This window comes from Myiozetetes cayanensis, unplaced genomic scaffold (genome assembly GCF_022539395.1).
Source record: "Myiozetetes cayanensis isolate MyiCay16 unplaced genomic scaffold, myiCay2020 scf4, whole genome shotgun sequence".
Classification (NCBI taxonomy): domain Eukaryota; kingdom Metazoa; phylum Chordata; class Aves; order Passeriformes; family Tyrannidae; genus Myiozetetes; species Myiozetetes cayanensis.
In genome coordinates, this window is record NW_026087631.1 from 13,952,507 (window position 1) to 13,978,045 (window position 25,539).

General features: G+C 41.6%; 1 protein-coding gene across 3 annotated transcripts; it reads right to left on the minus strand.

Annotated features, from left to right (window-relative positions):
- TRIM36 (tripartite motif containing 36) lies at positions 1–25,290 on the minus strand. Of its 3 annotated transcripts, XM_050330189.1 has the most exons (11): positions 25,146–25,290; positions 23,901–24,135; positions 21,458–21,487; positions 16,672–16,997; positions 13,512–13,658; positions 12,361–12,456; positions 11,195–11,448; positions 10,424–10,548; positions 9,597–9,890; positions 9,003–9,300; positions 1–4,888 (listed from the first exon to the last, which is right to left on the minus strand). In XM_050330189.1, the coding sequence occupies exons 1-11, from the start codon at positions 25,170–25,172 to the stop codon at positions 4,534–4,536; spliced, it is 2,187 nt and encodes a 728-aa protein (XP_050186146.1). In that variant the 5' UTR covers positions 25,173–25,290; the 3' UTR covers positions 1–4,533. The 3 variants fall into 3 exon arrangements, with proteins under 3 accessions (XP_050186146.1, XP_050186147.1, XP_050186149.1); XM_050330190.1 differs by lacking the exon at positions 21,458–21,487; XM_050330192.1 differs by lacking the exons at positions 21,458–21,487; positions 23,901–24,135; positions 25,146–25,290 and adding an exon at positions 21,327–21,418.
- Positions 25,291–25,539: the final 249 nt, after the last annotated feature.

Below are 25,539 nucleotides of genomic sequence, written 5' to 3' on the forward strand. Positions count from 1 at the left end.
TACACTGTATTTTCAACTTTTATTAAAAAAAAAAACAAGACACCACTTTTACATTTCAGATTATTTTTAAACAAGGCCTTTCTGTTAAAGCTTTAGATTATCTAAAAAGTGTTTACATGATTCACACCTGCACGAAGCTTTGCAAGTCACACCATAGTCACCAAACAGCTATATTGCACAAAGATCCACACATTACCACACCATTTTTAGCTTAGTCTACATTGTAAAGTGCTGTTTCGTAGGGATAAACTTGAAAAAATAATTATCTGGATAGGCAAGTACTGCTGAACTGCATTTTTGAAAGTTGACACTTCCATGGTAGTGGAAAAAATATCACAGCATGTTGTCAGTGCCTCTTGACAGTGTGGGGTTTTTTTTATTTAATAAGCTGAAGTAAGCACCAAAGAGTACTGTCTGGAATGCATACTAAGCAGTGTTCAAGTAACACCAAAAGCGAAACCAATCTTTAAACTCAGAATGAGATAAATACAAACAGATATATCAAAAGGTAGATAAATATTTAAAGTAGCATCAGTTTCTGTCCCCCAGAGTAAGTAATTGCATAGCAGAACACATCCGAAATGAATTTAGAACTACAGTAGGAAAAAAAAACCCTTACATTTTTAATTTCTTATTTCTATATTCTCAAACCAGTAATCCCCTTTTATAAATCAATGAGTCTGAGACACTGTCTTCGTATCTAAGATAGAGTTTTCCACTTACGAATATTTCCATAAAGTAGCAAAAGGCCTTTATCTGGTGATACTGATCCAGATGCTCATAAAGACTGTAAATGTGGAACTGCGGAGCGCTAACCACGACATAAACCCTCTAATTTAGACCAATTTCTGAAACTCAGGAATCAAAAGTGAAACATTTCTCTAAGGAGGGAAAATTGGTCTGGAAACAAGAAATCAGAAAGTTCAACCCTATGATATAGCTTTAAGCCAGTGTTAGGTTTGGTAGATGAACCAACAAATGCCAATTATACACTAGGAGAAGTCACAGCTACTGAAGTGAGAATCCCTTCTCCTGGGTCTATGTGACCGCTGCACTCAAACAAGTGTCACTTACTCAATAGAGTGTACCAGTATGTAAGAGTTTTCAGTGTTTGACTCGTGGTTTAATAAATATTGAAGGGTAAAAGAAGTAGGAGGAAGGAAAAGTTTTAAAAGCAGAAAGACTTGCTGTGTCTTATTACAACTTAATTTACTCCAAGACCCGGAAACAACAACAAAAAAAAATGGTCATGTTTGTGTTACCTCTGAAGCTAGTCAGAAATATCCAGGTCTAGAAGTGACTGAAGAGCTGCAGAAGGCCCTCAGAACTGAGTGACTAGAAAAACAAGCATTATCAACATTAACAAATGCAAAACAACACATCAGGTGGGGAAACCCCTATGTGCAAAGCTTGTTTACAACTAAACATCAGGATTGCATGGAAACCAAGGGAGAAGAATCTTCATCAAAATCAGCTTACTACCAACTAAAAAAGGCAAATACAGTTTTAGGGCTATGGAAAGACAGAAAACTCAAAATGTTTTCATCCCTCACAGCAACAGAGTGTCTTATGGAGGGCTTCTTCAGTCACCCTCAGAGAAGAGGGCAATGGCTTCAATCCAGCAACAGGAAAGATGAAGGAGAAGGAATGATGGAGATGAAAGGCTATGATGATAATCACCTATCACAAAAGAAATTACCTAAAGGATAACTAGTGGGGGACAACTTGCCTTTTCTCCTGCAGGAGAAAATTCCAGAAGATATCCCTTGCTTCACATCTGCTGTCTGGGACATGAAAGTGTTTTCTTTCATGCTTCTTTTCAAAGCCCACACTGAAGCTGAGGAGTGCACTTCCACATATAGCATTACCAAGACAGAAACACTTGCAGGTGAGACCTAGACAAGAAATTGCCCTTGCTGGGCCTTTCTAGCCCCAGGTGGGCTGTCATGCTCACCTTGGAGCAGATAACATTTCTGTCAATTTTTTCTGACAGTGGCCACCAGTCAGAGGCTTAGGAGAGAGAACACTGGGAGGGGTGGATCTGTACAGATCAGATCAATACAACAGTTCAGACAGCAAAGCCCACAAAAGTTTTGCATTATGGCCTACATTCATTTAACTGTATTGTGATTTTCAGGTCCCATTTCACAGCTCTACAGCTGTATACATGTACTTAGTAAGCATACTTCACACACATTCATCAAGATGCAACACTATCCCCAAATTAGAAAGCATATCCCCAAATTAGAAGGCATATCCCCAAATTAGAAAGCACCAAGTATTTATCAGAAACATCCTTCACTTTAGATCCTTACTTTTCCACAAGTTGACAGTGGAAGCAACCTATTTTTTTATATATAGGTTTCTATAAATAGAGGCAGTCCACCTCCATGTCCAGTAAGATCATGTAACAGATCCACCTGGAAGGTAAGTCAAAACTTATGGAAGACAAGAAAGTGATCAGGGACAGCCAACAGGAGTTCACATGCCTGATTCACCTGATGGTCTTCTGTGACCATGTGACTGCATCAGTGGATAAGGGAAGAGTGACAGATACCATATACCTGGACTTCTGTAAGGCTTTGATAGGATCCTCCACAGCATTCTTATCTCTAAACTTGAAAAATATGGGTTTGATTGGATGGACTGTTCAGTGGATAAGGAATTGGCTGGATAGCCACATCCAGAGAATCACAGTCAATAGCTCGATGCCCAAGTGGAAACCAGTAATGAGTAGTGTCCCTCAAGGGTCTGTACTGGTACCAGTCTTGATGTGGGTCTCCTGAGGTACCCCAAGACTGAGCACAAGGTCCTGCACCTGGATCCAGCTAATCCCCAGTACCAGTACAGACTGGGGGATGGAGAGCAGCCCTACAGAAAAGGTCTTGATCATCCTGGTGGATGAAAAATTGGCCATGATCAGCAATGTGTGCTTGCAGCGCATAAAGTATCCTGGGCTGCTGGGTGGCCATCAGGGTGATTCTCCCACTGGAGTACTGCATTCAGCTCTGGGGCTCCCAGTACAGAGGAGAAACACAAAAATTGTCAGAGGACTGGAACACCTCTCCTGTGAAGACAGGTTGAAAGAGCTGGAGTTGTTCAGCCTAGAGAAGAGAAGGCTCTGGATAGACCTTATTACAACCTTTCAATATATGAAAAGGGCTTAAAAGAAAGATGGAGTGAGGGGGAGAGAGAGAGATTTTTACCAAGGCCTGTAGAGACAGGATGAGGGGCAATGCTTTTAAACTAAAAGAGTTTAGATTAAGATTGGATATAAGGAAGAAATTTCTACAATAAGGGTGCTAAGACACTGGAGAAGGTTTCCCAGGGAAGCTGTGGTTTCCCATCCCTGGTCCCAACCCAAGGTCAGGTTGGACATAGCTTTGAGCAACCTGGTCAAGTGGAAGGTGCCCCTGCCATGACATGAGCATTGGAACTAGACAGTCTTTAAAGGTCTCTTCCAAACCAAGCCATTCTGTGTTTCTATGACTCTTGGAAAAAATACTGTGTGATACAGTTTTTAACATTACAGGAACTGAAATCTGAAGGGAGACATCCTTTAAGGCAGAAATTAGGTCTCAAAACTTAATCAGTGCACTTTTAGCAATCTTACTAAGAAAAACCCAAGCTGTTACTAGATAAAAAATTAACCTATAAGAGTGAGTATTAAAAGAAATACCTGATTTTTTTCAAGTTCACATATGATTACTCACGTCAGTAACTCCCTTGCTTTTGCTTAAACACCTGGTACTATTATTCATACATGCAAACACTTCTGAGTTTTGACTCCAAATTCTGACATTTAAGGTAAAATTGCACGTTATTTTAAATAGCTTATAGTAAAAGTCTGGAAGAGTAAAGAAACTTACCATCAGGCCACCAACTATATGACACCATGTGCCAGAACTTGAGTTTCAGCTTACAATCACATTAAAGGTATACAGCATGCAATCAGATTCAAGTTTACCCTCCTCTTTCCAATATAACTTAAATGTTCAACGGCATTTCTGATTTCTAATTTCTTCCCGTTTTATATTGTATTTTTTCAAATACTATTTTGTGCTGAAAGGCCCAACTGGTGCTCAAGGGTTAACTGGAAAGCATTGACCCCTCAGAGGCATTCAGGCAGATTTCTTAAAAGAAGAATGGCAATCACAAACTGTCAGTTTTGACTTCATTAAATACAAAACTGACTATGTAAGGATTTGAGTTAAATAAAAGGCAGATTTCTACCCCTGAAGAGTAAGTTTTGGTTGCTAGTCCTGAAGAGTAAATTTTGGTTGCTAGTCAAACTTCTTCCCTGCTTCCCCCATAAAAAAAGTCTCTGGAGGACAGCACTGCATAGATGACAAGAAAGGCAGGAGAATTTCTTTAGTGTGGAAAGCGCCTGGACTCTTTATCTCAAAAAAACACAGGCCAGAGGCTTGTGAGCAACATGTAGGTAGAATATAATTAATCAGGACCGAAAACTAAGGTAGAATTCTTCTGCTTTCATTTTGCATCTTGAAACAGCAATGGGAAGAGACTACTGCGCTAGATGTCGTCATTGTACTCTCCGTACTTTGCTATGACAGCTTCCTCAAGATGAACTGCTGCACCACCCATTAAAGCAAATGCTGGGTACATTATGCCAGAGCAATCCACCTCACACTCATAAAGGCATTTCATACGGCCTGCATCATAAAACCCTACTCTGCCTCTGTCACAGTCAAGGCAAATGCCCAGGCACGACGGCAGGGGAAGGATTCTGCTTGCTGGATCCTTGGGAGCAGCAGGTGTAGTGGGGATAAAGAACTTTTTCATGCCTAAAGTGACCAGCGTGCAAGGCTGTGATGAGTCAAAGAAGGCATCTTCACTCCCACTGTCATGACCACTGTCTTGCTCATATCTGGAAGAGAAAAACAACCATGTGCATTTGTCAAATTCTGAAGTGATGTGAACTGGAAAAAACATGTTTGAAAGACAGGAAACACCACACAATCACCCACAAAAACCTCAAAGAATATCATAGAATCATAGAATACCCTAAGTTTGAAGGGACGCACATGGATCATCAAAGTCTGACTCCTGGCTGTGCACAGGACAACCCCAGTAACCACATCACATGCCTGAGAGCATTGTCCAAACACTTCTTGAACTCTGTCAGGCTTGGCGCTGTGACTGCTTCAGTGGGGAGCATGTTCCAGTGCCCAACCACCCTCTGGGTGAAGAACCTTATCCTAATATCCAGCCTAAACCTCCCAACACAGCTTTATGCTGTTCCCTTGGGTGCCGTCACTGGTCACCAGAAAGAAAAGGTTTGTACTTGCCCCTCCGCTTCCCCTCAGTCTCCTGTTCCCCAGGCTGAACAAGTCAAATGCTTGTCCAGATGCTCCTTGTATGGCTTCACCTCTAGACCCTTCAACACTGTAGCCCTCCTTTGGATGTTAACAGCTTAATGTCTTTTTTGTATTTTGGTTCCCAAAGTGCACACAGGACTCGAGGTGAGGCCACACCAGTGCAGGGCAGAGAGGGACAATCCCCTCCCTCAACCAGCTGGTGATGCTTTGCCTGATGCCCCCCAGGACACGGTTGGCCCTCCTGGCTGCCAGGGCACTGCTGACTCACGTTCAACTTGCTGTTGATTAGGACCATCAGGTTCCTTTCCATGGCACTGCTTTCCAGCACCTCATTTCCCAGTCTGTCTGTACATCCAGGGTTGCCTTGTCCCAGGTTTAGAACTCATCACGTGTCTTTCTTAACCTTCATAGGGTTAAGAATCAGACCTCTGATTTGTCTGATTTGTCTGATTTGTCGAGATCTCTCTGTAGGGCCTTTAAGGGAGTAAACATCTTCTCCCAGTTTGGTATCAGCAGTAAATTTATTTAATGTACCTTCAAGTCCTGCATCCAAGTCATTTGAGAAGATATTGAAGAGAACTGGGGCTGAGGATAGAGCCCTGTGGAACCTCACTAGTGACCAGTCACCAGCCTGATGCTACCCCACTCACTATAACTCTTTGTGCCCAATCCATGAGCCAGTTGCTTACACAACACACAATTTATTTATGCGGCAGTGCACTAGGTGTTTCATCCAGAAGGATTCTGGGAGAGACAGTATCAAAAGCTTTACTGAAAACCAAAGAGATTACAACAACTGACTTCCCTTGGTCAGCTAGGTGGTTACCTTTGTCATGAAAGGAAAGTAAGTTTTTGAAGAAGGACTTCCCCCAGTAAACCTATGCTGGCTGTGACTGATGACTGCACTGTCCTTCAGGTCTTGTTCAATAATTCCCAGAATAATCTTCTCCATAATTTTACCAGTCACTGAAGTGAGACTGACAGGCCTGTAGTTACCAGGGTCATCCTTCCTGCCCTTCTCAAAAACCAGGATATTAAACAGCTTCCAGTTTACTGAGACCTCTAAAGACCGTGGAAACACCAGTGAGATCTCACAATGACACAAACCAACTCAGTACCCTAAGGGTGAATACCCTCAAGTTTCACAGATTTATGGGGACTCAGAAAATCCTGCACAAGTTTGGGGGGTTGGCTGGGAGTTGATCATTCTCACAGTCATAGTCCTCATGTTCCGGGACCCCTAGAGCCCATCACTCTGGTGTTGAAAACTGAGGTAAATAAAGCACGAAACACCTCTGCCTTGTCTGTGTCCCTGTTAGTGAGGTAACCATCCCCATCCTGTAATGGGCCAATATTATTTCTGACTGCCTTTGGATATTAAATTTTTTTAAAAAAACACCTCATTTTATTGTCCCTCACAACACTGGCCAGCTTCAACTCCAACCAGGTTTTGAATTGTCTCCCCATAGTAGTGAGTGGCAGCTCTGCATTCCTCCCATGATACCACTGCTTTCATTGGTATTGCTTTTTCTATTTTTGCCTTAACTCTAGAAGATCCCTGCTCAGCCAAGCCAGCCTTCTGCCTTGCCTGCTTTTGGAATTGCCTGGCCCTTTGCCCTTAGAAGGTGTTGTTTAAAAAATGACCAGCATCTTCAATAGCATTTTCCCAGGAGACCTGACTCAGTAGTCCCCTGAGCAGTCTGAAGTCTGTTCTCCTCCTGTCCAGAGCTGAAGCTTTGCTGGCACTTTTCCTCCTCACAACAGAGATTTTAAACTCGATTACTTTGTGGTCACTGTGGCCAGCACAGCCACCAATCACCACCTCATTCACGAGACCCTCTAAAAGGGTCACAAGACCTCTAAAAGACTGTTAAAAAGGAAAAAATCAAGGAGGGTACCTTTCCTAGTTGGCTCCCTTAGTACCTGTGCCATGAGGCTAGCATCCAGGTGCTTTAGGAATCTTCTGGACCTGTTTGTGCCAGCTGTGGAATGCTCCCTATTAACAACTGGCAAGCTGAAGTCCCCCTTAAAGACAAGTGCAGGTGATGGAGAGATATCCCCTGGTTCCTTAAAGAATAATTCATCAGCGTGGTCATCTTTTCTGGGTGGCCTGTAGTAGACTCCCAGGATGACACCTGCTTTATTTGTCCCTTAATCCTTACCTAGAGGTTCTCAATTGTGCCATCACCAACTGCAAGCTCCATACATTCCAGTCCCTGCATTACATACACCACCCCACTGCCTTGCCTGCCCTGCCTTCCCTCCTGAAGAGCCTGCAACCATCCAACATGGCACAACAGTCACAGGACTCATCCCACCAGGCTTTGCTTACACTAGTGACACATACCCAAGCCAGGAAGGAAGACGCATTTAGTAGGTGGATTACACTCACTTGGGCCACTTCAAACAATAAACTCTAATAAGGACGAGACCACAAAAGACTTCACTAAGGAGCGGATGTGTCTAAATGTACTTATGTGAGGCAATCATTAAAGAACCTAAAGGTATAGTAAATTAGTTGGCTTGAGAAGTAATTTAGCAAATATGACCGATCCTTAGAGACAAAATGATGTCCAGTGAGTTTGTCATACTGCCGCTATATTACAGTATCTTTAAAATTCACCACAAAAGCTAGTGGTTTAGTGGTTTAATTTTAGGTTTTTTTTTTTTGAAGTGCTCTGTCTCAAGGCTTTCCTGGACCACTTCCAGGATGGTTACTGACGAAGGTTCTAGCCATATTTGCTCAGTCTACATGTTTTTATCCTGACCTCTGTCCCCTGATAAAGACATACCAAAGAAGCACACATTCTTCAGTGCAGGCAATCCCTACCTAGGTTTCCAGGGGATTCAGTCTGGGTGGGCTTTGAGGCCAGTTGGCTAAAGTTTTGCAGATACGTGTGCAGATAAGGAAAAAGAAATCAAAAATTTGGATCTAATTTTTCACTTTGCAAAAAATACTCCATCTGACTTTAATCAGCTCCAGACTGAGCTGACATACTTCCAGTGTGCTACACAGCTGGAAGCTAATACATTCATTAAATTTCGGAAAAAGAATTGCCAGGAGATAGCCTCCCAGCCTGCAGTTCCAGGCTTACTACAGCTGCAATTGAGAGATGGATATCTTTTTATTGGTTTGCCCACTGTACTCTGGCTTGTGCTTAGTACTGTAGCACTCCAGTACTGTATGTGAGCATATAGCCTGAGATAAGCCAGTGACTTGGAATGCACTGTGACCACGCAAGCTACTGGAAAAATATGCAAATATACCCAGTGAACATTGTACCTCTGAATGGCTGCCAAACCTAGTAAAGGGAATTCCCTAAGGGAATTAAGGCAAAGTCTTACCAATGATAATTAAGCATTGCTTCAAACTTAGAACTTACACTTTCTTTTTTAACCTTCTTGCTTTAACTGACATACCTTAAAATCTACAGGAATCTGACTTCTTTCCTAAAAAGAAACAAAATAGGACTCTGGATAATCAGAACATCTTTCTGCTAACAGTAGGGATGAACAGGACAACCTGCTTACACTATATTCTTCAAATCACTTTTCACTGGTTAGGTTCACCTTGTGTACGGAGACCAGACTTGCCCTCAATTTATTTTTTAAACAGCCATCTCCTTATATAAAATATACATTAGGCAAGAGTCTGCAATTTACCTTGGACTGGTCACATCATGGGTACTGTGGAACAATTTCTGTATCTTGTTGCTAGGAACAACTCCCACTTTCACCAGGTATGAATAGGCTTCCACACGAAAGGCCCAGAAGTGCTTCCCTTTGGCAATCCCAGTGTCACCAATGATGTAATCCAGAGTTGTGTAGCATCCAACCTGCAGGCGCTCAGATCCCAGCAGTAAAGGAAATCCAGCCCTACTTTCCACAGAAGTTCTTCTTGGGTTCAGCTGGAGATGTTCATTGTTGTATCCACATTTGTCGTCAAACAGAAAACTGAAAACTGAAAAACAGTATCCCAAAAAAATTCTGCTTAGTTAACTATTTGGCTTTCTAAGCTTATAAACTACATTCTAAGTCACACCAGCATTAGAATTCCTCACTTTTAAATGCTACCAGGCATGTCATGCAAGCTAACAGTCTCTGTATGTTACCTTCTTAAATTTTAATAGTGCTTCTAAACATTTATGCAATGGGTAACAGTGTAATGGACATCTGGGACCTACTGGAAAGTACTTAGAGCTCTTAACACTGACAGACACAGAATTACCACCTTGTGGACATAAGAAAACCCAATACCTGAAGCTGGAGGTGTACGCAAAATAACTTCTCGGCTCCAAGGGCTACAGATGGACCCCTTATATCCTCGAACTCTAAAGGCGTAGCTGCTGTCATCATCTAGATCAGACACTACTTTGGTCTGGCCACAAACTTCAATCTTCTGCCATGTCACATTCTCCTCATCTCTATTAAGCTTATGATACTCAAGAACATAGATGTCAGCTGAGTCTGTCTTCCCAGGGCATTCCCAACTGATCAGAGCTTTGTTGTACATTCTGCTCTGCTCTTCATTGATTTCTGGTATTTCTAGACCTGGAATAAACAAGAAAAAAACCCTCAAATTTAGATGTACATTGTTTTAGAATTAACCATACACCCCTTTGCTGAGTGGCTACTGCCCTGTGTAAGGAGGGAATCTGACTCACTCAGTTAAAGTGAGTAGATGAGGGTGGTTCTCTGTTTGTGCACTTAAATAAATCCCTTATTTTTTACTTTTACTTTGAAAGGCTCAAGACTTTTTTCCTGGTAGCTAAAAAAAAAAAATATTAAAACCTACTATTTCCTGTCATGCAATAAAGAGTTTCTAGGAAGACCGAGTATGATGTAACTACAATATTTTGGAAGTAAGTGTAAACTGGTACTGAATCCAGTGGCATCTTAACTTCCTTATGAGAGCTGAAGATAACACTGCTGCCAGGTAATGCTTTCAGGATTACAGAGACAGAAGGGACAACACAAATTACAAGACTGAGCTCTGCAACTGCTGCCCTGTGTAAGTTTTGCCTTTCCTCAGCGAAGCCCTTAAAGCCATAACTTGAGGAAGAGTTGATGCCTTCAGAATTTACCATTAGAATGGAAGGACAAGTCACCAAGGATGTCTTCTTGTTTAGCAGTGTCCACCACAAAGTCTTCAAAAGTAGTTTCAGCTGCTGGCCTAAAGGTCTTCAGAGATTCAGTAGCTTTTTGGATTCTGAAAACAGAAGCAGGAGAATAGCAGAAGAGAGAAAAGGGAATTCAAGTAGGTATTCCTTAAAATAAAAATGCTAGTTTGTGCTTTAAAAAAAGTTCCACTTTCATGAACTTACTGATGTCTCCCAGAAATTTTTGTCTCTCTAGACAGAATTCAAATGCAAAATTTAAAGGCCTTTTGTATCTCAGTGTAAATATAATGAACAGGTAATTGTTCGGCAGGGAAAGCATTTAAACAATTTGGAGCATTATGTTCAAAGAACAAAATAGATGTGAAGGGCTAGTGGAGAACATAAATATCAAAGAACTTAAAGCCAGAAGAAACCTGCTAGATTAACTTGCAAGTACCTGATACAATCTCTGAGCAAAGGAATTTGTCAGGGAGCCAAACAGACTACCCTTCCACTGTAGTCCCACTGAACAGGGCTAGGCACTGTTGCAGGACAGAGCCCTTCCTCTGCTGTGTGTTGTTTCCTAATGCACACTCTACTGTAGTAATTTTGACTGAACAGTACCAAGACCATTTCCTGAGCCTCTGCAGTACAAGGTACTGCATTCAGCACTTTGCTAGCAGGTGTCAAAAGAGTACAACTGCACAGAAGTCCTGGAACAGTACCTGTATCTCAAACATAAGATATTTAAGATACCTGACATGAAGTTGTTTTGCTGTTTGAACAAAACAAGAGGGATCAGTTTCTTTAAGCACTTCTTGAGCATATCCTACAAGGCCATTATTTTCCAGGAGCCCTTGATATTCTTCCACTTGCGTTTGTAATTTTTCCAGCCTTATATTCTTAGAAGTTTCAATTGCCCTAAGAGCTGCAGATTTCTTCTCTTCCAGGACATGATATAATTTCTCAAAACTCTGAGATGCTTCTTGTTTAGCTCTTTCACTGTTGCACTAGGAGAAAACAAAAGACATTTTAGAGAGACTCCACAGCACTGTGGTTCTGTAGAGAAATATACTGAAGTTTGTTCAAGATATCATAGTAATCTAATCATCCCTTTCACAGACAACACTAATGAGCTTTGTTATGCTCTTTAGCACTGAAAATTAGATCAGCACTGCACCCAAACTAGTCAGCATTTACTGTCTGAACACAAAGAATGAAGAGCAGGAAAGTATTCCTCTGATTATGTCTTGAGTTATGCATTACATTTGTCAAAACAGCTCATGAAAAAGCACTTAAAAACAGGTCAGTCTCTGAAGTCCTCATGCACAGAAGCTAGGTGCTCTTCCACCTTTCTCCATTACTCTGAACTGAGGATCCAGTCCAGTTTCTCACCTATACCCTCTGAACTGCAGTGCCACTGCTGACTACCACCCTGGGTAAGAGGAACTGCAAAGCACAGATGCAATCTGCAATCAAGGTACACAGGAACTCCTCCAATTTCTGCTTTTGTGTTTTTCAGCTTGTGTGTGAGGTTCCAGCTGTGACTCTTCTGCAGAGAGATTTTGCCCTTAATTCTGACGTCACAGTAAACAGGCAGTCTAAATGGTGCAGCACTGTTAATATACAAGTGACACATGTCCAACGCACCTGCCACTGGTTAAGGTATCAGTTAAGCTTTGTTTTATTTAAATTTTCAGCAGCACACAAAAATTACCTTTCCTCTGTGTCATTTCCCTGTTTCCCACACTAACAGGGTTAGGTGTCACCTTGTGTGACTCACTACTAACATAATCTGTTCAGAAACTGCTTTACTTCTTAACTGAAAAAAAATAAAGTTTGAAATGTTTCACTGAAAACAGTTTTGAGTCCTTGCTGTGTCTTTAAGGGTCATCTCCAGACAACCTGCAAGCCACTCTTACCTCTGTTTCTTTCAGTAGCAGATCCAGCTGTGTGATGTGAGCTTTCACCTGGCTCTCCTTACTGATGAGGTACTCGATATCTTTTGAAAGCTTCTCCTGTTGAAATAAAACAGCAAGATGGCAGAATAAGGGTATCCACCACAAAGTGACAACCATCACAGGCAGGTCATCCAGCTAGTGTTCAGTTTACATAGCCACAAGGACAACAGCCTGCCACCAGTCATGAGCAGCAACCCTGTGGAGAATTGCTTGGTGACCTGCAGTGACTGCACAGGGACAGCAGGACTGGAGGCACAGCCTTGAAGGACAAGAGGCAACAGTGTGAGCAGGCTCATTCCTCTCCAGCCAGCCAGGAGTCACCCTCTCTTAGGTTAGGAACACAAGGCTTCAGGACATTAACAAAACTTACACAAAAGAGCTGTTAGTTATTAACTCGCTTGTAGTAAAATATGTTAGAAAAAGGAGTGGATCAAATGACAGTATTATGAGTGTCTCTGTACTCCCTTAGATGCAAGAGTTAGCAGTTGTACAGGAAAAGCCTTGCAAACTGCTGAGGAGGCCAAAGAGCACAAGGCAGGCTACTCTGATCTTTTTTTTTTTTTTTTGTTCTCCTGTGAGCAAGGCAGGAAGAAAAGGTAAAGGAGGAAATAGGAGCAATCATCGTTTATTAACAAAGCAATGTTTGCAAGTTTTCCCTGTTGTGCTGTGCTTAGGAAATTAACAGCTATGCAACTTCAGAAACATTCAAGGTCCCAATAGATACTTCTGATGCAAACTTTTCAGAAATGCTTCTGAAATATCAGTTACCCCAAGATACTAGAATATTTATAACAAAAAAAATAATTGACTGCGAAGTATTAACTGCTTAAACCTTCTGCATTGTATGTACTGCTGTACAAATGGCTAAGATTAGGGGAAAGCACTTGTAAGGGTTTATGTTTTAAGCCTCACAGAAAACACAGTGTAGTAGACATGCACTTTGTCACACTAATATATACATTAACCAATATTGCACAAGAGCGTGCCTCAAGACTAGTTCAGGGTCTTCTAAACACAAGTCTTGGCTTCCAGCCAGAGGGAGTTTGCCCTTACACCAGAAGCTCAGCACTCTTCCTCTTCTTAAGGCCAGGTCCAATGATATTTACTTTTACCTTAAGGGTTTTGTAGGCAGTGCTCATGGTTGTTACTCTATGGTTTGCATGACATCCACCCAGTTTACAGAGATGACAAACAGGCCTTCTGCAGATTTCACAGTACATGTTTACCCTCTCCATTTCATGTTCTGGACACATCAAAATCTGGGCAGGGAGGGAAAAAAGAGCAGAGAAAATACAGATTTACTTAATAAAACCGAGATGCTCAACAAACCATCAAAACAATCAACCCAAAGCAGCCTGTGATTTCATCAGTGGATTTTCTTTATAGTCAGTTTATCTTCCACATATTATATTTGTCAACGTCACACAGTTTCACAAGGTTTACCTCTAACAATGTCTGTGTACCCAACTTGCCATGTAGCCTCCATACGGCAACCAACCCTTTTGCTAATCCCTGCCCAAGTTGTTTGCACGCCTCCAGCTCCCTACACTCCTGCTCAGAGATGTAAATGCAATGTATAACATACCCAGCCTCTCAAAGAAACAAACAAACAAAAAAAAACCAAAAAAAGTTCATGCCAGCATCTCTTGAAACAGATATGAACTGTTTCTTAAAGAGCTGATGTAACACTTTAACAATTTAAGTCTAAGACTATGATAAACCACATAGCCACTAGTCTTGGAGCAACAAAGTAAACCATATCACCAGCCACAGTTATTTTAAAGACAAAAGGCTCCAGTATTTCAGTCTTTCTGACTCCAACTACAAGTTGTTCACACCGAGTGCTAATTCCAGGACCAGCTTAAACAGCATTGCAAAAAAACTGGTGTCCACAAAAAATCATCTTCCAAAAACTGAACATGTTGAAATAATTGCTCAAAAAGAAAAAAAAAAGTGCCACTCAAATCCAAGTTCAAGCAACAGATAAAACCATATAAAAGGGGTGTGTATTGGTTTAAAAAAAAAGAAACAATGTTTTGCCTCATTCCAGAGCGCTACAAGGCAACACTTGGACCACCTATTCCATAGAAGTTACCAAAAAACAGCTCTTGAGGAATTTTTGCAGTTTCAAGATGCCCACACACAGAAAGGACAGGAAAGGGCACAAAAATAGAAAATTGTGAGTAGCACAAATATGGACACAACAAACTAAAACTGCACATTTTCTCCAAAACCAACTTGTAAACCTCAGTTGTTATCTAAAGGTATGGTGAAAAGCCCAAAGACACCAATCTCACTAGCGCCTTGGTACATTGAGACTATCATTAAGCCAAATATGCAATAAGCAATCACTGACTACTGGATTTGGAAGGAAAAAACAAAGGGGAAAAAAAAAAAAAAAGAAGGAAACTGCCAGGAAAATCAGCTCTGCAGGCAGACATCTCCAAAAACTGGAGTCATTCAGTTAGTCTGTGGAAGTTATTTTTCCACAGCCATGTATACCCACACCTAACAGAAAACATGTATTTTTATTCATCTCCTCATATAAGTAAGAATTACAGCCTGAGACATAGAGACAGCAGAGGTCAGCAGACTACCTTGTCTAGTTCTCTCAAAAATCAAGAACAATCAGCCCAGTATATTCTTCTCCCATCCCCACCACACACAATACAAAGTGCTCTGCAGTCTCATTGAAAATTAAAGTGATGACTGTCACAATTGTTTAGGAAACCAACAAATATTTCATGTTTTCAGCTCAGGTCTTCAGAATGCAGGGCAGTGAAAAATGCACTTTCTTTCTTTAAGTAGAGCTCAGGTATTCCTCAAAGAAGTCTCTATAAGAGCAAAGTAAAGATCAGCTTACTGCCGTAGGGAAGATTTTCCACAAAGTAGATCTATCTCTAGTTGATTTACCTATACTATGTTTCTCTTTTTTTTTTCCCCCCTGTTCTTCACATTTACTTAAAAAAGCTAAACCTCACACACCCAGACATATTCAACATATCAATATCAGAATAATCTAAACCACTCCTTCCCCCTTTGCTCCACTTCAACAAAATTCAACTACTGATTTTCAATCCCAAATTCAGTCTGGGATTTTCAATCCCAAATTTAGCATGTAGTATAAATCATATGGCACCTTTAGGAATACCTAAGGATCACAAGGTGCCTTCAGTATTTTCACATAGCAATGTTGCAGCTGTGAAAGCTTATATACCACAGAAGAAAAGTTTTTAAGGAGCTGTACAGCACTTTAAAGCAAGAGCTAGAAGACCACATGGAAACTTTCACCTTTCTCATTTACCCCATAAAGGGACCTTTCATACAATATGTGCGCTAGCACATGGGAAAGTGCATGAAGCTCATGCCAATTTTTAACTGGAATTAATGTTAGACTCAAGAAAAACAGCACCAAGTGGACTTCTGGATATTCACTATCTGGTAGCTAGCTTACTTTGGAGGCTCTCGTTTTTCCAATCTCAGAAGAAAGGTACTGTGAAGTCAAGACCTTCTTACACAATGCACATTAATCAATTTACTTAATTTAATCAAAATTAATCAGGACTCCTTGACCATCAGCATTTCTGTTATCTGTGGGACCTCCAGCAAGGCCACCAGCCAGAGGCACAAAGCATGTGCTGGGACATTAAGACCTACTGTGGTCCTTTGTTAGAGAGATGGTGTCTGTGACAATTTCTCCTGTTGTGCAACTTGAATTCAATAAGGCACTGTCATGTACTGCACCACACTCAGCAGCAGAAACAAACGTAACAGCACTTTTGCAATCACTCTGCTTTGAATGCAGCAACAGTAGTAGCAGTGTGTAAACTAGAAAATTTGCCCAGATGCTAGGAAGGAGAGAAAGAAGATACTTCATGATGGATCAGGCACAAAGTATCCAAGGGGAATGTGCCTTAAGGGGGCATGGAGGAGGCCAGGTGTGTTGGCTTTTTAAGTTTACCACATATCCTCCCTATGGCAGTGCCATTTTAAATGTTCAAGATCATGAAGTCTTATCAAAAAGAAAAAAACAACAACAACAAAAAAAGACTCAAATAACAACAATTCATCCATTCCACAAAGCAAAAAAACTTACTTTGAGGTCCTCTTCAAATATGTTCTCAGTGTCCTCATCAATGACAACCTTATAGTTCACTCAGTAAATAACAGCAATAAAACAACGGTCCTAAAAAGCAACTACCATTGCACAGATATGTCTAAAGCTACATGAGAATTCTGCAACCCAAATTCTGTAAGATGTGGTATACTTACCTTGGGTCTGAAGTTGGTGGTTGGTCCTACATATTCATGCTGGGCTTTCAGAGTTCCCCAAGGATGGTGTATTTTGAAACATTCATTGCAATAGCTTGCACTGCAGTCCATGCAGCTTTTTGTAGACTCCTGAGGAGGAGGTTTGCAGAAATCACACATAATAGCAATGGCTGCCCTGGCTGCCTGTCTATATCTTTCCACAATGGTTTCCAAAGTAAAGTTGCGAAATAAGCCATTGATGCCCCGTTCTCCGAGATCAATATCCCGCTGGCAACCCGGACAAGGAAACAAAGTCGATCTAGGAGTCAGTGAATTGCGTTTTCTGCCTGTGTAGACACCAAATTCGAATTTAGAAGCAGCATAAACAGAACTGGTTTAGATTTTAAAAGACATACAGATATGAACCAAACTACTGTAACACATTGTCCAAACTAGTACAACACCAATTCATATGCAGTCTGCCAAGCCAAAGAGAATACAATTACCATGACAAGGTGGTGTAATGTCTGACTCCAAGGGACATTACCAACTACTCCTTGAAAATGTAATTCTATGTTAAGATAAATTTAGATGTGCCAATCCTATCTTCTTCATCTAGTTTTGGATGCACTTAAGCTTTTGAAGCACTAAACACAAAACCTTGTGGAAGCCAGTTGGTTTTTAGGCTAAATGACTGCCCATGTAGAGAGCAACAGCTTTGTAGCATGTTGAAGTGAAAGACACTTATTCCCAGAGCAAAACTAGTTATTCCCAGAAAATTCCACTGTTACACAGGGTACATCCATCTTTATTCATTTCAAAAGGAAAAGAGGCAGAGCAACTGCACTTCTACCAAACAGCTACAACCAAATTTCTTCTCTCTCCAAAATAAAATCACAGGCTCAAGAAAAGCCACAAACCTAAGGAGCCCTTGGAGTCTGTCAGGGGGATGGCTCACACAGACTCAAAAGCTTTTTACAAAGTAATGTTGTTGAGGTTATCAGACAGGGAGTGCATCCCATGTCTCACTCATAAACGCACAGGACACAACTATCAGAAAGAATCCTTTATGTAATTTAGAAGCAGGCTAAGCCAGTCTTCAGTCTTGTGTCCTCCCAGCTTCCCCTTACAAAGAAACAAACAAACAAAAAAAACATCTTCTGTAGCTGGTACATTGTTTTAAGACCCCTTTGAGAGCACTGCATGTTGGTATAATTAACTGTCCCGATTTCAGCTGGGTTAGAGATAATTTTCCTCTTAGTAGATGGTACAGTGCTGTGTTTTGGATTCAGTATGACAACAGCATTGCTAACACACTGATGTTTCGGCTGTTGCTAAGTGGTGTTTACCCTAAATCAAGAAATTTTCATTTCCCATACTCTACCAGTGAGCAGGAGGGAAAAGAGATAGGACAGCTGACCCAAACTGGCCGAAGGGATATTCCATACCATAGAATGTCGTGTCCAGTATATAGACTAGGGGGAGTCAGCCAGGAGGAGTGGATTGCTGCTCAGAGACAGGTTGGTGCCTGTCAGTGGATGAACTGAGTGGATGCATTGTGCATCACTCGTTTCTCTTGGGTTTTATTGCTCTCTCTCTTTCATTACTAATTTTTTTTAATTATTGTTATCACTCCAGTATATACTGCAGTTTATAATTAACTCTATTCCAGCCGAAACCACGACACTAACAAATTCATTAATTGAGGTATGACTTTAAGGTGAATTCTTAGCGTTGAAACTGGTTCTTCTTCAAAAAGGGAAATTTGTTCTCCACTGTATTTAGTCAATATTTTCCCATTAGATATGCTGATGCTTTATTCCTTTCTTAAGTGTCCTACCCAAGACACTTGCCTTGTGCTGTCCTCCTGTTGGTGTTTCACCTAACAATTCAAAACCTACATTCCTATCATGCCCTTCTCAGTCTCTTTAAGAAAACATCAAACCAATACTCCCATAAGGAATTAGTTCCTTTAAGTATCTTTGAAATTTGACCCATGGTAGTTATGCATGATTGTCAGCTAAGAAGCCACAACCAGAGCATAAGTAAGTGTGTACTAACTGACAGTCACAAAGTCAGCTAGTCTCATGCCTTTCTGTAGGTTCTGAGCAGAACAGCCAGACTGCATTTACAGAACAGGATGGGTAACACAAGGCACAGGCGTACAACTGTCTTGGTAAGGGAAGCTGAGACTTTTTTTCCCTAATTTTATTTTTTTTCAGTACTTACTTGAAATTAATTAATTACCCAAACTGCACATCCTTCAGTACCTGTAACTTGGCATACACAGCAACACAGGCATGCAAGGCACAGCAAGAGCAGTGAAACATGGACTGTATTTCCAATGTATGCTCCAAGCTAGCAGTGCACACAGGAACACAGAGAGAGATCTTCTACACAGACTTCTACAACAAAAAGATGACTTCACATGCAGTGTCATGCAGACAACAGCTACAAAAAGGGATCTGGAGTACATACATTTGGTGAAACTAAGAAAATCATACATTGTGGTGGTACATATGCTATAGCAGAGAGCAAACAATGACTAAGCAAGATAACAAGAAAAAAAAACCAAACATGGTGCAGTGGTCAAGTTTAAAAATACAATCTGAAATTCATATCCATCCCAATGGAGACCTTTTATTCTGCCCATGGTGGACCAAAATGAGACTGTCATCATGAGCCATGCTCTGCAAAGACTGGTGACACTGCTTATGGAAAGCAATCCAGTATCAGGGAAGTCCCATGCACCTGCAGATGTCTCATCCCTTTTCATTGACAGCATTCTGAGGGTCTAGGTTGGGGCTTTTTTCCTGTTTTAAATCCCCAAAGTTTACTTGCTAAGCTTCCTGGAGTTCTCTGTCCCTTCAACACTCAAGAGAAAGGAAACATTCTCTTTCTGCCTAGCAAGTGTTTAAATATTATCATGCCATAAGAATTAGTCTGCTTTCTGTTTAGAGGGTTTCTACACTCTTATTAAAAAAAAAAAAACTGATTAAGTAATAAATTACTTTAAGTATTATCTTATTATCTGTTTTGTGTCCAATTTGCCAAAACTAAATTCTACTTATACATAAAAAAAAATTCCAAATAAACAAAAAAACCACATGGAAAAAAAAAAGAGCAGCACAACCCCTGGATCTTGTAGACATGTTATATATGCAGCTCAGTGAAACTTAGATCCATCCCATATTCTCTTTTACACTTTGTCAATTCAGTTTGCAACAAACTTGTATTTTCTGACATATTTTTTTAAAATATTAGGAACCATCACAAGAAATTTTCCACTGTGGTTTGTAAACAGATTGCTCCACTTGCACTAAGTTGCTCAATCAGTAACAAAAATTATCACAACATATGCTCATGATTTGCAAACTCACAAATATTACCATATAGGTTGCAAAGACTCAAGTCAAAGAGCAATCTTTTAAAGGCAATGTTCAAATTTCCTATTCCCAAGGAACTGAAAAGTCCAAGCTGCAGTGAATGGTTTGCAAAGGGACAAGACATCTTAAAGATAAAAATGTGTTTTCCAAGTAAACAGTATTACCAGAATTCTATGGTTGTGGAAGACATGGAAGTTAAATGTATGAGAGTTTTAAAAAAAATAAGATTTTAAAAGTCAACTGGATTATCTTAAAAGACTGGAGGGTTTACAACATAAATGCATATTACCACCTCCCCTAAGTCAGTTAATGCTTTTAGATGAACTTTTAGAGAGAAAGAAAAATACAAACTGTGAGAAAAGTCAGTAGCTCTAAAATGTTACTTTCAGATACCTTAATTTTTCACAAATCAAGGGTGCTTTCTGCCGAAAGAGCAGATGAGGACAGCTTTCCAATTGTACTGACAGGGTCATATGGTATCTTTGTTTTATGACACTTTCAGCCTTCAACTGAAGCACTTTAAACTTTCTCTTGTAATTAGCTGCTTTGTCCTCCCCTGAGAGTGAAATTCGGATTTGTGTTTAGCTCGCATCTTTCGTGGAGGATAACATATTCCTATGGATCACTCACGTGCCTGCCAATACTGTTGCAATATGGAGTTTGGGGATTTTTTCTGTTTTTGACAGAGCATCACATTAAAAAAAACTCCAGTATTAATGTTAACAAGTCCACACAGTGGTTGAGTTGCGCAGATGAGCTGGCTTTTGGAAATGAGATGCACTTAAAACACTGGCTATCCTTCAACCTGACTGTGTCATTCATTAAGCCCACCAAACATTACAAGTCTTGAAGGTTAAAATATTTAGCTTTCCTTGTATACTCATATGCTGCCATGGTGTAAATTTCAATCCCATTCTTTATCAAATTGAGTAGGTTCAGATACAATGAAGAACCAATAATACCTACCATTTGAAAGTGATAGCCAAACATGACCTTTAAAGGTTAGGAAGATCAATCTAATAATTACACTTCACTACCAGTAAGACAGCAGTTTCACTAAAACTTGAGCATGTAAACTCATGAAAATTAAAAAGCAAGGGGGTGGGGGAGGTGATGTGGTGACTACTGGGGTTTTGTGTGCATTTTTGCACCCATCGATGTATATTCAGTCATACACACACAAAAAATAAAAAATATAATGCAACTCTTAACTGAATTCCAGTCCAGTTGACCTTTAAATCAGTGTTACACAGAATGAAAAGCTGTCATTATAGAACTTCTTTGCTGTACCTTTGCTCACTGAAAAAGCTTTTTTGTGGACTTGACCACTGACAAAAAGGTATATGCTAACCAACAATATTTAACTTGAGATCTAAATGCTAGACTATCTGTAGCCAACACAAGAAGTGAAGCAATTCTACCTCTCCACCCAAAAGACCTCCTCTGTGAGGCTGCAAACAATGAACAGAGAGCTGTTTAGACACCAAAAAATGATATACCATTGGTTTACAATGGTTCAAATGAAAAGCATCAACTGTTTTCTCTCCTGTGGCTGTTAAACTCCTGCAGGGCTGAAAGGCAAGAATCTTTAATTTCCTAGCACATGAAACAACTGTAGTATTTAAGCAGAACAGAAAAAGGGAGAAAGAAGAGACTGGGGGGGAGGGGGACAGGGAGAGATATTTCAAACATTCAGTTTCTGCATTACCTATCAGTGTTGCACAAGTGTCAACATAAACGCATTACATGCTTTAATTACATTAACATTGTAATTACAGTAACATTACAGAAAATTAATTAGCACTAAGAAATATCCTTCATTTTCATTTCACATGCAACTTGATTTTTTAAATTAAAAGTTATTTTAAATATAATATAAACAGAGGAGTGTTTTTAAACCGACACACTGGATTTTAAGCAGCCCACACACTCCATGTGAAAAAGAGAGTTCTACCAGCTCCATCCTTTTTGCATTAAGATAAACTATATTTGCAAATGCAAGCTGTGTGTGCACAACAAATACAGAACATGAACCATTCCTCCTAGATCTCAAGAATTTAAATGCCAAAACCATTTAAAATAGAGTATATTCTTTATGGAGACAACAGGGATTGCCTAAATGGGAAAAAAAAAAAAAAAAGAAGAAGAAAAAACACAGTGGGAAGAAAGTGTCATATCCATTTTCACATGTGACACTAACGACTTGACAGTGATATACACTGCAAAAGCCTACCAGAAATTCTAGTGATTTTTTGTTATACATTTGAGACCATACTTTGGATGTTTTCTAGAACATTTTCTCTCCTGTAGAGCTATTTTACTACAAATTCCCCTATGCATCACAAAAAAAATTAAGTAAGGCAATGCACATTATGAGAACTTCGGGTGCAAGATGACAAATGTGCAGATGTAAATCGCAAGGTGGTTGACCATTACTGGTACCAACTTGTCTGAGAGCAAATCCCACACCCCATACAGCAATGAAGCTATAATGCCTGTAAAATTAGAAGTGAAGACAGTATAACCTGAATTTACAAATGTATTCCTTAAAGCTCCCATTTCCATATGCTTTTCATTTTGCAAATTTGAACTGTCTGAGATGATAATTGTCCTGTGATGTGCATCTGCCCAACGCTCTTTGGGGGGAAGCCCATTATGTCCAAGTCTCAACCCTCTCTTGCTACTCATCTGACAACTCTTCAGGAAAGTAATCACTCTTCTACTAGCAGATCAGATGAGGAGATATCTTCCCATCAGTTTGCTGGGATGGTGGCTTACTGTGGTGGCTTAAATCCACAGACTACTGTGGATTTAAAGATTACAACTCCTGCAACAACTTGTGTGCATGTATCTCAGGGCAGGGTGAAAGTGGCAGGGGGAAATACCAAGAGCTGGCTTTTTGCTTATCAAACTTATTTGAAGGAGTACCAATACTAACAACTCACTAGCTGTTTAAAAGCAGTGGGTGAAATTGCACATTTGAACTCTGAAAACTCGGGCGGATGAACTTTAGTAACAGGAAATGCAAGAGAGAGCTTTAGAGTTTGCCTTGTTGGTGACTCTTCCAAAGCACCAGGAAGTGTGGTTTTAAAGTGGATAATTATGTCAGAAGAAGGCCTAAAAGCCAAGATGGGGTTTCTTTCAAGAAGTTCAGCATGCACAAAGCACTTTCAATGTGTCTCTATAAAAAAAGATCAACTCATCTGTGGATTACACAGACAGCTGTAAGAATCTTTATAACATGATACCACAAAGGGCATGAGGAATCCTATAGCTAAGTGCTCCTTAAAGCTTCGAGCAGACCACACTGAAAGCAACTGTCAGCGCAGTCTGCTTAGAGTCATCTATCCTCCAAATCTGCAACTGTGCAATAATCATAATCAATGGGAAATTATTTACTGTAAGCATAATGAAGTGGGCAGGACAAAACTACAAGTTGCAAAGTCTCTACAGGCTCAGAAGGAAGTCAGAACTACCACACCGAGGCTGGCTGAAGCCCGAGAGAACCACCTCAACCGTGCTACTGACAGGCAATAAAAATCGCTGAAATCTACGTCTTGACGCTACTGAACGTGATGCTATTGCATTTTGGTGTAAGTGAAATACAGAAATAAACAAACACAATAGTTATAAAGATTTACAGGATGCCACAAAGACAAATCTATTATGTACGAAACAGAGCGCATTGTCCTTAAAAATATTCCCATTGTTCTTGACTCAAAATGAACAAGACTTGCACTATCCCTAAGTCATGTCTCTAACCGCAGCAGGAGTACTGGGAAGCCATTTTACCAATGCAGATACCAGTCATCTTAAGCCAGTATACTCAGAAAATTAGGAAAACATGCACAAATTCTTACATACCTGATCTACTAATCCTGTCAATTCTGTCCATGCTAGAAGCAGAGATTCTGATTCGAGGACTACTCTGATTAGAGGATTCAGAGCCTCCATCAGCAAAAGAGTCTTCAAACGCAAAAAGTATTTCTTTCACACATTTGTGACAGACATTGTGCTGGCACGGAAGGATCAGTGGATGGGTAAACAACTCCTTGCATGCTGGGCAGATAAGCTCTCTTTCGATACCCTTAATGGCAACCTTCATGATAGAAAGAGGGAGAAAGAAGTGTAAGCGCAGGAAAACACGAGCCATCAAGATTTATGGCACTGCTCTGTCACCAAAATCCCATCTCTGTAGAATAAATGCACACAGTTTTATCTGGTTTGAGGCACTTCTCTGGCTAAAGCTGCAAACAAATCTCAATTAACATTTATGAAAACACTGACAACGCTCATTTCAACTGAAGTGAGCACTGCCACTAGGCAAACTCAGTTCATCTTTAGGTCATGTCTGCATTGCAGGGGAGGAAAGGAGGGGAGTAGTCTTAATTCCACTCAAGGACCTAGTGAAACGAGTGCAACCATACTTCTTAACAATAGGAGTCAATACGTTTAGCTTGTTCGCTCGCTTTTCAGGAACGAAAAAAAAGAAAAAGATACTAAGTGTCAGATACTCAGTACTGGTTAAACAACAGCCTTTCCTCACGTCTAATTCACATTTAAGGGCTGAAAGTATCTTGACTTCATTAGGTCTATAATTCCGAGTGCGGAACATCATTTATTTATTTGTTTATGCGTTTATTTACGTCTTTATCCGCCGCACAAAGAGCCGCCTGTGAATCGGTGCAGCTCTCCAGCAATTCCGCGGCCCCCACGGTTCCCCCCGGCCCCGCGCCCTGCTAAGCATCAGGTGTCGGCGGGCGCAGGCACAGCCAGCCCAGCCCAGCCCAGCCCAGCCGCCGCTCCGCCCGGGCTCCCCGCGGGATCGCTTCCCCCGGGATCGCTTCTCCCGGGAGCGCTTCTCCCGGGAGCGCTGCCCCCGCGCCCCGTCGGAAGGGCTCCGGGCGAGCCCTGCGCGCCGTCCCGGCTCCGCGGGGCTGCCGCCGGCGCCGCTCCCGGCAGGGCGGCGACGGAGCTGCCGGTACACACCCATGAGGACGGACAGACGGACAGGCAACCTGCCGCAGCCCACCCCGCACCTCAAGCGCAAGGGACGAGGCACCCCGCCCCGGCGGCCGCGCCCCGCCGGTTCCCCCCACCCGAGCTCACCGGGCTCTCCGGCCGGTCACCCTCCATCCCGGTGCCTCCTCCTCCTCCTCCGCCGGCTCCGGCGGGCGCCGTCAGCCCAGGACGCGGACGGGGAGCGCCCGCGGCGGCGCCCGGCGCAAAATGGCGAGCGGGGAGCGCGGAGCGGAGCGGCGGGCGCGTCTCGGGGCGCGGGGCAGCGCGGGCGGGGCGGGGCGGCCGCGGCAGCCGCCGCAGAGCGGAGCTGTCCAGCCGCTCCCGCCGCTCCCGCCGCTCCGCTCCGCTCCCCCGCCGCAGCCGCCGATTTCACTCCTATTGTTTTGGCTCTTGTCTTTCGCCGAGCGGCACCGGAAATGCCGCCCGTCCCGGCGGCCCGGAGCATCGAGTGCTCTCCCGCTCAGCCCCTGCCACTGATAAC

What these genes read in the sequence shown, in the direction of transcription:
- TRIM36 (XM_050330189.1), bottom strand. Translation starts at nt 25,172, where the DNA reads ATGGAGGGTGACCGGCCGGAGAGCCCG. An exon ending in CCACCAACTTCAGACCCAAG is followed by an intron (nt 13,659 to 16,671) that starts GTAAGTATACCA and finishes CTCCCTGCCCAG; the next exon opens with ATTTTGATGTGTCCAGAACA. An exon ending in CTGCCTACAAAACCCTTAAG is followed by an intron (nt 12,457 to 13,511) that starts GTAAAAGTAAAT and finishes TTATTTCAACAG; the next exon opens with GAGAAGCTTTCAAAAGATAT.